Genomic DNA, 14,074 nt, shown 5'->3' on the forward strand with positions numbered 1-14,074 from the left:
GTTTCACAAATGAAGAGATAGAGATGGCTTTCCAGGAGGGTACAAACAAGCTATAACAAGTTTGAGTGACGAGGAGATCCCATGGACTGACTAGCTTATAGCTTGGTGTTTGTGTGTGCGTGTGCGCATGTGTGTAAACATCCTTTGTCTATATTGCTCCCTTCCCTGCTGAAAATCTTTTCCAAAAGCTGACACACATTCCTGTCTGCAGGGATGCTCATGGCAATAAGACTCAGGAGCACTGTCTTGGGCAAATCTTTTGAAGATATCATCATAGATGCCTCCTTTGACTGATGATAGGAGTATTCTGGGAGGAGAAGGAAGCCCCACCTCTGGCATCAGTAGTCCTGAGGAGACATTGGGAACAGGCCCCTCCACCCTCCTGAGTGGCTGTGGTCTGATCCCCACTCTGAGCACTGTGGTCTGGTGTCCATGGCCTTGGAGCCATACTTGTGTTGGGATGTTGTGGTGCTGTGCAACTCTGACCCAGACCCCATGCAGTGTGGGGTGTGCTGGACTTGAGTATAGGGGTCCCAGGGTACAGCTGGATAACTGTTTGCCAGGCCCCCGAAGGAGATTGGAGGTAGGTGCAAGCCCTCTGTCAAAATTCACTCCTTGTGGTCTCCTCTCCTGTATGTTTAGGAATATTTCTTCTGATTCAGTCGTGTTTGGTGCTGCCAGGTGTGAGGAATTAGTCATGTACCTTAAAGTGATTTGAGATAGTTTAAGAAAAATTGGGAAGTGGTTTTTGGATTAAGTAATATGAGGGGGTAGTTGAGAGCTGCTTTGGGGTCAAGTTTTTGTTGGTTTGTTTTAGAATTCTGAGCTATTTAGAGTTATCATATTGCAGTGAGGTTTTCTTTCCAGGTCAGAGGAATTCTTTCTGGTCTGAGTCAGCCTCTCTTGTTTGCTGGTTGGAGAGTAAATATGCGAGGGTAGGTTTTTCTTGTGTTGGGCTGGGTGAGTAACCTTAAGGATTTTTTAGGTTGGTTACTTCTTTTGTAAGCATTAAAAAAAAATTAACATTTTCATTATCTTTAAAAGATCTCACACAATATTGTAGTTATTGTCTTAATGGCACATGTGTTCAGGGCCACTGTGGCCACACGGTGGGTCTCTACCTTGAGGTATCCTAGGCCCTATTTTAATGTGTATGGATTGTTTTTTTTTTTTTTCCTACAGTTTTTAATCCAGCATCGCCTGGTGCATGACTGGAATGAAGCGCATCTTAAATCTGTATGTTTTTGGTAGATAACGTGGTATGAAGCACTACTTCCTCATACTGAAGTTAGTCGAGTGTATTAATTGGTGGGTGATATATTTTTCATCATTTTTTCCATTCTAAGGAAAAAAGAAAGAAAAGAAGACTTTATCTTGGTCTGTTTTTCTCCTTCCAAATTTGTACCCCTCACAAGCCTGTTTGATATTCCTGCATGAGACAAATGTGTCAAAAAGGGCAAAGCAGGACTTTAGAAGTTTGAGTGATATCTGAGCTTCTTTTCCCCTGCAACTTTAATTACATGTGTGATGGTCTTAAACAAGTTTCCTGTGTAGTCCTTTAGACCTCTCATCTACAAATGGAGCTGAAAACATTGACCTCACAGGCTTGTGAATGACTGGCACACAGGAAGTGCTCAGTACCTGGTGGCCCCTCACCTGCCCTTTGGAGAGTAAGGGTGGAGGAATGGAGTGGATCTAGAGGAGGGCCAAGGGCCAGGTGCCTGCTTTCATAGCATTCATGGTTGCGGGGCTTGTAAATGGAGGCGTTCAGTCCCAGGGCAAATATCCTATAGAGCTGTGTTGTCTTTTAGGGACTTAGGCTGGGAGCTAATGCATTTACAATAGTTCACATTTCCCTGCCCTTTAGAAAAGCCTTTGGTTCACTGACTTCCAGTTCAACAGGTAACAGCACTCCCACCCCACCGTGGCCTTGCGTGTTCTTACATTCACCAGGACTAGAGAGGTGAGAACTTGGTTGGCCAAGTTGAACAGAGGTGAGCTTTCGTCTTGCCCTCCTTTCCCTACATTATAGGCAGGCTTATCCAGGCTTCAGCTCACTTCTGCTTGGCATTTCAGGCCAGTGATGCTGGAAACTCACCTGTGTGGGTGAGGATGAAGGTGTTTATGCTGGAATTTGGGCTCGTTTTTACTGCAGGGGAAAAGTACCTGGAAGTCTTCTTTCCCCACATCTGAGATGTTGTCTGGGATATCAGCTAGAACAACCATCCAGCCTTTCCTGAGCCAGCTCTGGGAGTCAGAAGATAAGGTGTGAATGGTGGCTGTTGATCCCGACATGGCGCAGCATGCCCATGGCAGTTAGGAGAGCACAGGCCTGTGTTTGTTGACTGTATTCTCTGAGAAACTCTTGTGTAGTTTTTATCTAATGGGGTTATTACTTTTATTTTTTACAGATTATTTATACAATATGGTACATTGTTTTCTGTTCTATGCTAAAAAAAAAAAGGTGATGGTTGCTGCCATAGGGAACTTATCTAGAGGTAAACAGTGACAAATATATGGTCTAGATAAATACTTGGAGGTTGGAGTGCATTTCACAGCGGAGGTGGTTTTTGACCTAGATTTGGGAAGGTATATACAATTTGCGTATTTGGAGCTGAGGGGGTGAAAGTGTTCCAGATGTGTGGAGTAGAGTGAACAAAGACAAGGATTAATTCACAAAACCGATGTTTCCTGAACATCTATTCTGTCTCAGGCACTTTTCCTGGTGCTTGGGGTTTCTCAGTGAGTACAACAGTTGAAGACCTGGATGTGGTGAGGCAGCATGAGGCCTGCCTGGGAGGACTGAAGGATAGAGACTGGAGCCAAGGGAAGCCAGGAAACACAGGCTTGGGGAGAGTTGTGCTTGGACAGAGATGTTGGATTTTAACCTTTCAGAATGTGATGAGTCACTACAAATGACTGCTGTCACAGAACAGGGACATGAGGAAATGGGTATTTTGTGAAGAAAGATAGGGTAGCTAGATGCAGGGCAGGACTAAAAAGATAGGAGTCTAGAAGCAGTGAGATGAGTTGGGAGGTAATTATTGGGAAGAAGAGACGAAGGGAAGAAATTCGTCTATATGGTTATCACAGGAACTGTGTGTGTGTGGGTAACTACTTTTAAGATGTAGTAACTAATATCTGTTTGATTTAAGAAGTGTGGGCAAAAGCTTAAACCCATGAATTTATGAGCAAAACGTGATATGTAATCATGTAGAAGAAATTCGAAGTATTTCAGCCCCTATGCTACCCCCAATTCTAAATCACAAATTTTGTGTTCTCAGAATTTGTGCTTTTGGGTCACGTGGAGGACTCGTGGGCCTGCCTAGGTTGCTGGGCCTGCCTTGAGAAATTTTGATTTAGTAGGGCCGAAGGGGCCCGAACATTAGCATTTCTGACTAGTTCCCAGGTGATAATGCTGGAATGGACTTCTACTTTGAGAACCACTGCTTTAAATCATGGATGAGATTAGAACATGTAATGTAATATTAAGGTGAGTGGTTTTTCAAACTTTTTTTAACAGTAGAAAAGTTTTTATTGAAAGAAATATGTTTCATACCTCTACAGTGTGCAAAATACAAAGAGATTGGGAGGAGGGGCTGTACCAAGAAGACAGCTTTTGTTTGAGAAGCATCCATGTGGGTGTGAGAAGGGCAGGGACATGAATTAGCAGACCTAGGCTGGAGTCCTGGCCAACAGCATTTATTAATTGTGACCTTTTATTAGCTTATTCCCTCTGTGTCTCAATTTTCTCATTGAAAGCGAAGATTGTAAACCCTCTTACCACATTGGGTAATGCACGAGTACATTTTTAAAATTGTGGAACATAATGCAAATATAGCTGGTGTTTACTGTGGTTCTCATTCTGGCCCTGGCTCTGTCCCAAGACAGTCCCCGCTACCTTCCACACTTCCTCTGTTTCTATGGAGGGGTGCAGGGACTGGGGCAGCAGCCATGATTAAAGTGAACTCTGTGTTGCTGTGGAAGTTGTGTCAGAAGTAGAGGTCAATAATGGGCCAATTTCCCACATTTCTAGGCTAATGTGTGACTCTCTGACAGATTATGTATTCTCATCAAACAAAACGCCAGAAAGTTCTTTCCATGAGGTTGGAATTCACCTTTGGTTTCATGCTGCTGTTTTCTTTTTTGATTGACATATTAAATGAAGCCAGTCATTCTTCAAGGAAGGCATCAAGTTTGTGGTTTGCTCTGTGTTATGTTGTGGAGGTGAGGTTGGTGGTATGGGTGTGGGGTGTGGTTTGGATGGAAAAGTGGGAGGCAGAGGAATGCACTTGCCATTAAATAGTAGATAATCCCTCATTGTGATAGAGGTCGCTATTTTATTGTTCAGCATCAGCTATGATTTCTGACCATCTGTGTTTTCTACAGAAAAAATCTGTTTAATGTCAACAGTGTTATTATAACAAAATTGAAAATGGGTCCTATGGTTTGAATTTGTACGGAAGGTTAAGAGTTTTTGAAATGGAGCTAAGGTAGGTAAAGTCAAAACTGCATGTATCATGACTATTTTGAGATACCGATGACTCATTTTTAAAAATGTTTATTTATTTTGAGAGAGAGAGCGAGTGAGCAGTAGAGGAACAGAGAGGGAGTCCCAAGCAGGCTCTGCGCTGTCAGTGCAGGGCCTGATGCAGGGCTTGATCCCATGAACTGGGAGATCATGAGCCGAAATCAAGAGTTGGATGCCCAACTGACTGAGCCACCCAGGCGCCTCCAATTTTTTTTTTTTTTTAAGAACTATAGAACAGTTTTTAAAAATGTTTTGTTTTGGGGGCATCTGGGTGGCTCAGTTGGTTGAGCATCTGACTTTGGTTCATGTCTCATGGTTCGTGAGTTTGAACCCCACACTGGGCTCTTTGCTGTCAGTAGGGACCCTGCTTTGGATCCTCTGTCCCCCTCTCTTTCTGCACCTCCCCAGCTCACACCCTTTCTCTCTCAAAAATAAATAAATATTAAAATATTTTGGGCTTAAGTAAATTAGATACTTATCAGGGGAATCTAGAATTTCTATTGCTTGTAGTCTTCTATTGACTTCAAAAATGAAATGTTTTCTGTTTGTTATGTCATTAACTGCATTTGTCTTGCCCAGCTAACTATCTGATAGGAGTGATGAATGCCCACTTCAGGTTGTGTGCCCTGTTATTTTCAGGAATTTTTCAAACTGTTTCTCTCCAGTGTTTTCATTTCCTAACATATTGGATGTGCATAGTCAGAGAGTACTGCTAGGATTTTTAGGAAAAGAGTAGCACCTGCTCCCTGAGAGGTGGACTTTTCCAACTCCTGCACTTGATTCTTTTGATATTACCTCCATATTTCTGTGTAGACTTCTTATGTTACTTCTTTTTTTGTTGTTGTCATCTTCTGACGTAACATGAAAGGTTTAACCCTGTTTCACTGCTCCACATGTGCTTTGCCTCCATTCTGTCACAGCCATTAGTTGGCTGTGTTTCTGTCTGAGATCTCTCTCTCTCTCTCTCTCTCTCTCTCTCTCTCTCTCTCACACACACACACACACACACACACACTTTTTAGACCTCCTTCCCTTGAAATTAGTTATAAATTTGATTAAGTATTTGATGTTCACGTTATTTTCATTATTAAAAGCTTCTCAGAGCTGAACTGTGTATGAGAGATACATTGATGACATTTTCCTTACAACTTTTGTGTTTCTCTTGAAATAAACAATGCTTTTTCCTTTGTTTGGTCTTCTATAAATTTACAACCAGTTCTATTCCAGGTTGGCCAGTTGTTAAAGTAACATCTTGGGGGGCGCCTGAGTGGCTCAGTCAGTTAAGCATCCGACTTGGGCTCAGGTCATGATCTCACGGTGAGTTTGAGCCCCACGTCAGGCTCTGGGCTGACAGCTCAAGAGTCTGGAGCCTGCTTCAGATTCTGTGTCTCCCTCTGTCTGCCCCTCCGCTGATTGCACTCTGTCTCTCACATTGTCTCAAAAATAAATAAACATTAAAAAAAATTTTTTTAAATAAAGTAACATCTTAGTATTTACAGTGAATACTGTTTCAGCTTCGTCTTGAAGACCTTTCATTTGGAGCTTCTGGGCTGCTCCCATGTGGACTGGTTACCTTCCACACCCGGTGCCCAGCTGACATCCTGGATCAGCCTCACCATTATCCTGGGAGTTCTCTTCTGTGTTTTGTCTCCTATTTTCATATGCCATGCCATCCTCATTCATGGTTTATTTCCGTGGAACACATCTTCCAGTACTTTCCTAAGAAAGGTGCAGAGAGAGTAATTTTTGGAGAAGTTGCATTTCTAAAAAAATTTTTTTCTACCTTTCCACTTTACTGATAGTTGTTGGATGAGGTGTAGTATTTTTGGTTGGGGACCATTTCTCTTAGGAATTTTGAAGACAGTATTAACACCACTGTTCTCTGGATTCCTGTGTTGCTTTTGAGAAGGCCAAACTTGTTTTGATTCCTTACCCATTCATTGTGGTACTTGTATTTTACTTTCTGGACGTTTTTTGTTTTATCTTCTGTTTGTCTTTTCTGTTCTGTTCTCATATGCCTTGTTGTATGCCTGATTTCATAATTTGTGTTGGGTTCTCTAAGGGCCTTTTAAAAATGGAAACTCTTGTCATCCTGGGGAACTAACTTGAATGGTTTTCTGTTGTTTTTCTGTTTTCTCAGTTCTCTTTTTCTAGAACTTCTTTTATTCAGCTGCTTGACTTGACTGGTCTTCTATTTTATTACCCATTTTTATAATCTTCTTTTTTCCATTACTTTTTGGGGGAGATTTCTTCAACTCTTCTCAGCTCTTCTAATGACTTTCTACTTGCAGTGGTTTCAACTTTTCCAGGAGCGTTTTGTTTTGTTTTCCTCAATTTCTTTCCTTTTCTCTTTCCCTCCCTTTTCATCTTCCTTTGCCACCTGGCTGTAACATGAACTCTTAGGGTATCAATGTTGAATTTTTTGTGACCGTCTTCTTTTTTTTTTTTTTTTTTTTCCAACGTTTATTTATTTTTGGGACAGAGAGAGACAGAGCATGAACAGGGGAGGGGCAGAGAGAGGGAGACATAGAATCGGAAACAGGCTCCAGGCTCTGAGCCATCAGCCCAGAGCCTGACGCGGGGCTCGAACTCACGGACCGCGAGATCGTGACCTGGCTGAAGCCGGACGCTTAACCGACTGCGCCACCCAGGCGCCCTGTGACCGTCTTCTTTTTATATAACCTGTTTTTCTCAATGTGTGTTTTCTATTTGTTTGGCCTATATTCCATCCTTCGAGCTTTTTTCCTCAGGGTCTGTACCTCTGTTATTGGCTGAGTAAGAAGTGCTGACTATAACAGAGACCACAGGGTATGGGCAAGGGCTTGAAAGCTGGAGCTACACAGGAGGGTCACCTGGTCTTTTGTCTTCAGGTGGTCAGATGCCCAGGGAGAGATCTTCCAGCCTTTTATCTAGGTGGCCTAAACCCAGCTGCCAGCATTCTGGGAAAAAGTGGAAGCAGAGAGCTGGATTTCTTAGCATTCAGTATGTATATGTTCACTCATCTCCTCCCATTTTCAAGTACCTCTGCAGGTGTTCTGCCTCGGTCCCCCAGTTCACACCCCTCGTCATACCCTCTCTGGAGAGGAAGTCTCCAGGATGCTGCTGGGGCTGTCATGGTGCTGTGTGGAGTCAGGAGGGAAAACTGGGACTTTGCTTCTGAAAGAGACTTTAGGCTGATCCTGGTGTATTTCCACCCATGTTCATTCCTGTCTCCCGAGGCACTTGGTTTCCCCAGTTCCAGAGCCGTGTAGGGCCCTACCGAGGAAGTCACATTGCTGCCTGGTTTCCACATGGTCAGCTTGGGGCTCGCTTTCTCTGGCCTGCCTCCGGCACTTGTGTTCCCTGGTCTCCCTCTGTTCTCTTTGTTTTTTTTTTGTGGGGCTATACCTTGATGAATATGTATGTACTGCAGTTTCAGTGGGCTTTCAGGATGGAGGCAGAATACGTCTCTTTGATAGGAGGTTTTTACCTGCCATTTTTGTTGTGGAGCCAATTTTATGTTCACAATGTAATGAATAAACTTTGTGCCCACACTTGCCCCCCCACCCCACCCTCTTCCTACCTGTCCTTCTGCTGAGAATGAGTTCATGTTCTTCCTTCCTCCAGCCTGCTCATTGTAAACCTTTCCTGAATCTTTCCAAGCAAAATTAATCTTGCCTTCCTCTGAACTCAGTGCATTTTTATGTCTCTTTTTCTTATGACACATGGTCTACCTCTTTTTAACTTGTTTATGTCTTACCTGATAAGTTTTAATATCTGACAGCAACGATTGTTGCTTTGCCCTGATCCAGTGCTTTGCAAATAGTAAATAATTAATTTTTAAGTCAACATAATTTTTCCGTTATCTTTTCATGGTCTTATATGTACATATATATATTCTCATTTGAAAACATGACAGGATACAGACCATCACCATTTGCACAGTTATTGCAAGAGTAGGGTATTGCTGTTGCTAATTGCAGATACTTTTCTTGAGACTTGTATGGGTGAGAAACAGGCAGCAGGTGTGTATTCCACCAGGTCATAACTCACAGAAGCTCATGGCTCTTTGGCACAATGTGATGATGCTCTCTCTACAGGGCTAGAGATATTTCTTTATGGAGCCTGTGTTTCATTAGAACTTTCCTGGTACTGTTTTCTCTTACTGTGTCCTGGAATACAGTGGGCACCAGCATCCATTGCAATGGGCATTTTATCAAATTATGCCTGTGCTTTCATTCTCGCCTGTCTTAGAAATGTTCCCTCCACTTCTTTCCTTCCAGACTTAGGCCAGGTCTCTGCCCCTGTTCTCAGTCTGGGTGAGAAGCAGTGATTCTTCATGTGGTTTTGTCCCCAGATTTCTTCTCTGTGGTTGGCCCATCCTTGGGGAGCCTTGCCTGGCCAGGGCATTTGCTCATCCACTTGATAGATGAACTTCATTCCTCGTTTCTTGCTCATGTGTAATGGATCTTTGGTTGTCATGGTAATATTGTTGTTAGTGTTTAAATCTTTGGTTATTTTAAAAATACACACCCTGAGTAAGACAGATTCTTCTTATTTTTTTTTAATTGAGTGTTGTGTCACGTTTGCTTTTTAACCTAATGACAGGTATACTTATTGTAGAATTAGTGTTTATGGGTATTTTTAAGTGTCTTATCACAACTCTTTGTTCAATTACATTTCTAAGTTTCTGTAGCTGGGACAACAATGATTTCTGCTATTAATATTTCAAACTTTTTAGTGTAAACTACCAAAGTAGAGTCAACAAATATGTTCTTTTTAAGAAAAGTTTTCCCTATGGGTTCTTCACTATTCTGTTGAAAATACAGCAAATCCTCTGTTTATTGATAGAGGATTGTGTTGATGAAAGCCAGTTAAAATCTCCTGAGAGACTACTGTTGCAGGGAATTGTATTTCTCAGTGGCAAACATATCCTTCCTGTATTTTATACTCTTGTGGGAAGAGGTCATTTTTATGTGCCCTGCTTAGATCTGATTTTTTTTTTTTGTATAGTATGCTCTGTTGGGATTAGTGCTGATTTCCTACTCAGTGTTTTCTCTCCAGATAGTTTCTATTCACGTATTATGGAGTGGTATTTAATAAATGCTGGCCTGATAAGTGTTTTGACATGGTGTTGTCATGGCTGCTTGGCATAGCTGACCATTGAATCAGGACCCTTCTGGAGGCAGGAGACAAAGCTGGATCTCAAAATTAGACAAGCCTTGATCAGATAGTTGAAAGATTATAAGCCAGGTTTATAGAGTATTTGAAGGGGGAGGGAATAATTAGTGGTATGACATTCTGCTGATAGACCAAGAACAATGAGTCTCAAGAATGGACCATTGCATTAAGCAACATGGAGGCAGTTGGTAACCTTGATGGATATTTTTGGGAGTGTGGTGGGGAGGAAGCTTCACTGGAACAGGATTATGAGAGAAGAAGAATCTTAGACATCAAATCTTAAAAAACTTACACTGTAAAGACAATCAGAGAATTGGTAGAGTGACTGGAGGGTAAAGTAGGATCAGTAGAAGGTTTTGTACTATTATTTTAGTTTGTATAAGATATATTAACAGCTTTTAAAGGCTCAGCGTTTACACTGAGGACTATTTTCCATACTGCTATGGTTTTCAGAAACATTAATGGTGAGGCTAGAGATAGACTTCTAACCTGTCTTGGGGGCTTTCTGGTCAGGAAAGGCTCTAGGAGAAGATGATGACTGGGGTGTCGTGATGGGTCAGAAGGGTTAGCCTGAACAATAAGGTGGGGCTCCGAGGAGTGGAGGCCTCCATGGGGGGCAGGGAGACAGTGATGCAGGACTTAATACAGGCTGTGAAAGGGGAACTAACTGATGGAGAAAGGCTGGACCACAGCAAGTTCTAAAATACAAAAGTTAAGAGGTTGAGAAATTGCTAGGAGGGAACTTATTTCGAAGGAGTAGCTAAAAATATTCTGGAAAGGCTGTAGATTATGACCTTATATGGAGCGAGTGTGGAGGATTGGGAAGCTTAAAGAGCAGGTTTTATAAGTCACATTTTGGAGGTCAGTCTGCTTCTTTGTGTATGAAAGTTTTTTAGAAATGAATGTTGATATTTAAATTGATTAGGTCATCCTACAGCTTCCTTGGGAAGAGGAAGGCAGGATGGCCCTGTTCTAAGTGGCTATGGAATGATGGTTAAGGTATAGCTTTCTTTATTCACCTGCAGGATATTGATTATTCCTAGTTTCCCTTGGAGGGTTAATGCCATTTGGTAAGGAAGAGTAAGGATATAGTTCGTTTTGGGACTTTTTTCTTTGATGGCTCAACAAATGTAGAAATGACACATTTTGGAGCACTACTGGATTCATAGCAACAGGTGTCCCTAAGGACTCTCTGGAGGACATTGTAGTCAGGGAATCATGCAGAGTAAGGCTCAAGAATGAAGCTGGATGCCACAGTGTGTGTGTGTGTGTGTGTGTGTGTGTGTGTGTGTGTGTGTTAGCGCGTGCGCGCGCGAGAGAGAGAGGGGGGGGGGAGGGAGAGATGTGTGCTGTGTGTTTTACAAATTTAGTCTCTCTGTGTTCTAGATGAACAACCAATTTGAGTACTGACTCCTTTGAAAGAAATCCAGACAAATGAGGGTGCAGAGTAACTATAGGCTATTTGCACTAGTAGTTTTTATGGTAATGTTTAATAACTGAGAATTAGGGTCTGAGCTGCTTTTCTGTGTTGGTGAAAAAGTGACAAGGATTGACAATTCCATATTTTTTAGAAGTGTTTGTTTTAGTGATCCTTAGGTGTTAGACATTCTCTTGGAGGGCTTCCTATGAATATGAATTCCTTGGCCTCAAGGTGTGAGTCAGTTGATGTAGGCTGTGGTTCAGGAACCCTGGGGAGGGGCAGAGAGAGAGAGGGAGACAGAATCTGAAACAGGCTCCAGGCTCTATTCTGTCAGCATAGAGCCCAATGTGGGACTTGAACCCACAAACAGTGAGATCATGACATGAGCTGAAGTCTGGTGCTTAACCAACTGAGCCACCCAGGTGCCCCTCAAGTATTATTTTAAAGTATGGTTTTATATTATCATGTGTATGGGTATGTATGTGTGTGTGTTTGCATATGTGTGTGTTTATATGTGTGTGTATACATATTCAGGTGTGCACACACCCAATGAAGAAGTGTGCAAAATTTAAAATGGAGTCCTCTATCTTCCTTTTCTCCCAATCCCACTCCCTAGATATAACCACTGAACATTTTGGTGTGTATTTTTGGGGATATTTTTATATGTATGTATACAGTTGTATCTAGCTTTGTTTTTACAAAAATAGACTCCAGTCACACACATTGTTCTGAGCTTGCTTTGCTCACTAATGGCATTGTCAGCATTATTCTGTATTAATATATTTACACCTGTTTGTAGGGCTTACTTTGAGCAACCTCCTTTTTTTCCCCCAGATAGGCTGTGACATGAGTTTTTCAGACATGTGATAGATGTTGCTTGCTTATTAGAATATCTGTGTGGATTGGATTGAGAGGATTAAAAATTATTTTGTGGTGGACAATGGGAAACCGAGTATACGTTAAGAAACCAATATTTTTTATGTAATGACTTGTGCTAGTTTCTGTAGTTCCTGTTATAACAATGTCTCAGCAGCTCAGCCAAAGGAAAGAGTCTGCTTAAGTCCATCATAAAAGAGAAATTGACAACAGCAGAGACAGGAGACTACCTGAATTTTCAATCAATTGCAATATTGTTGATTCCCTTTTATGGGCAAGAAATTATCACAGTTTAGCTTGTTGCATTTCCTTTGGTGATGCTAACTTGCTGTATTTGGTGTTTCTGTTCTTCTCTACAGGATCCAAACTACTGGATACAGGTGCACAGACTTGAACATGGAGATGGAGGAATACTAGACCTTGATGACACCCTCTGTGATGTAGCAGATGATAAAGACAGAGTGAGTTCACGTTCAGGGAAGGCACTCTGGATGCATTTAGTGAAGATTGGAGAGGGAGTGGGTAGATGGGAGTACTTCCTTTCCTGTTGAGACACATACTTTAAAGAACCTTAGGGCCACTCATGATGTATTGTGAGACTTCGTTACCCTGAACTCTAGGGTGTAATGCTTTTCTTGACCCCTGGACATTATTAGGTTTACTATGTCTTGGAATTTTAAAATTGTAGCTTTTTAAATAGAAGTATCTTTAAGAAGTTCCTGTGCCAGTTTTTTCCTTTTGTTTTAACCAAACCTGACATCTTTCTTGACAACGGAGGTCCATTTCAGGGTGTGATAACGCAAGGTCTCTGAGTTCTATCCGAGCGCTGGCCTATCCCAAAAAAGCTGGCCTGTGCAGCACACTGGCTGCAGAGGGGGCAGGTGCATCCCAGGCCTCCTGCCGGTTTGTGCTCTGCTTTCAGAAAGCCATACTTTCCTCAGTGTTGCTCTTGGTGGGCTTTCACACCGCAATGCCATCCTCGGTATAGTATGTGACTTTGGCATTGTGAACGTGGCACTTTAGTGTCCTCCTTGCACCCACCCTTTTGTCTGTGCTCTTTGAGGGAATGAGGAGGAGGAGGAGGAGGAGGAAAAGAAGTAACATTCAGTATTTTAAGAATTTGTGACAGGGTATTTGGCTCTGCACGTAGAAGTCACGAGGTGACAGGGCTTGAGCAGCCTTTGGCCACACTTTAGGGAAGGGCTGCCAGCTGCACATAGAATGTATCATCATGGGGTTGGAAGCTGGCAAAGTTATCTAGTACTCTCTCTGGTTTTTCCTGGACAGATTTCTCTTCCTTCTTCCCTCTGCCTGCCTTCTTCCTCCCCTTCTTTTTCCTCCTTCCTCTCTTACCCTCCCTTTCTCTCCCTTCCTCCTCCTCCTCCTCCTTCTTCTTCTCTCTCTCTCTCCCCCCCTCATTCTTCCTCCCCCCCGCCTTTGCCCCCCCCCCCCCCCATTGACCCTTTGCCTCATCCTCCCTCTTGGAGGACTTGTCTGGGAGCTGGCTAAATGCAGCTATCATGTCTTCTCTACTCCTCCTTTCTCACAGCATAGTGCCTGGTTCAGAATTGGTGGATGTCTTCTATTTTTTCTTGAAATCTTAAGGAAGATGAAAAATTTCATGTATCAAATGGTGTGCAAATTCAAGGATATTTGATTTACTAGCACCTGCCCTTGCAGGATTTGTCCCTGTAGCTCCTGTGGTCCAGGAACACACTGTGTCAAAAATGCAGAACTTTCTGCCCATTTATGATTTGCTGCTATTTCTCTTGGTGTCACTTCTCTGTTTTGGGCTTTTCAGTGAGCCAGGGATAAGGTGACTCTCAAATCCTTTTCCTGCAGTTCACTTATCCAGAGACTTAAATTATAGTCAATTTATTATGTGGTTCCACTTCAAAGCTTAAAGCAACGGTCAAGGTTTATAAAGAATTCAAACAGGTGCCCTTGGCCAGCCACAATATTACAAAGAGATGTACTAGGTTGTATTAATCTTTCAATATTTTCCTTGTCCCCATTTCTTCCTTCCTTCCTTCCTCCCTCCCTTCCTTCCTTCCTTCCTTCCTTCCTTCCTTCCTTCCTTCCTTCCT

The 14,074-nt window shown here is 42.4% G+C and overlaps 1 protein-coding gene across 17 annotated transcripts in view; it reads left to right on the forward strand.

Annotated features, from left to right (window-relative positions):
* The first annotated feature begins 262 nt into the window (after window positions 1-262).
* The window catches only part of PARD3 (par-3 family cell polarity regulator), a 565,232-nt gene continuing 551,420 nt past the window's right edge, over window positions 263-14,074 (forward strand). For 16 of the 17 annotated variants that reach the window (XM_040451006.1, XM_040451017.1, XM_040451003.1 and 13 more), the window contains exons 1-2: window positions 263-583; window positions 12,347-12,448. In XM_040451006.1, coding sequence (XP_040306940.1) covers window positions 278-583; window positions 12,347-12,448 — 408 coding nt within the window. In that variant the 5' untranslated portion in view covers window positions 263-277. The remainder of the gene's footprint in view (window positions 584-12,346; window positions 12,449-14,074) is intronic. The other variant, XM_040451002.1, reaches the window with a different exon arrangement.

Source organism: Herpailurus yagouaroundi, unplaced genomic scaffold (genome assembly GCF_014898765.1).
Source record: "Herpailurus yagouaroundi ecotype Mexico unplaced genomic scaffold, PumYag 203, whole genome shotgun sequence".
Taxonomy (NCBI): domain Eukaryota; kingdom Metazoa; phylum Chordata; class Mammalia; order Carnivora; family Felidae; genus Herpailurus; species Herpailurus yagouaroundi.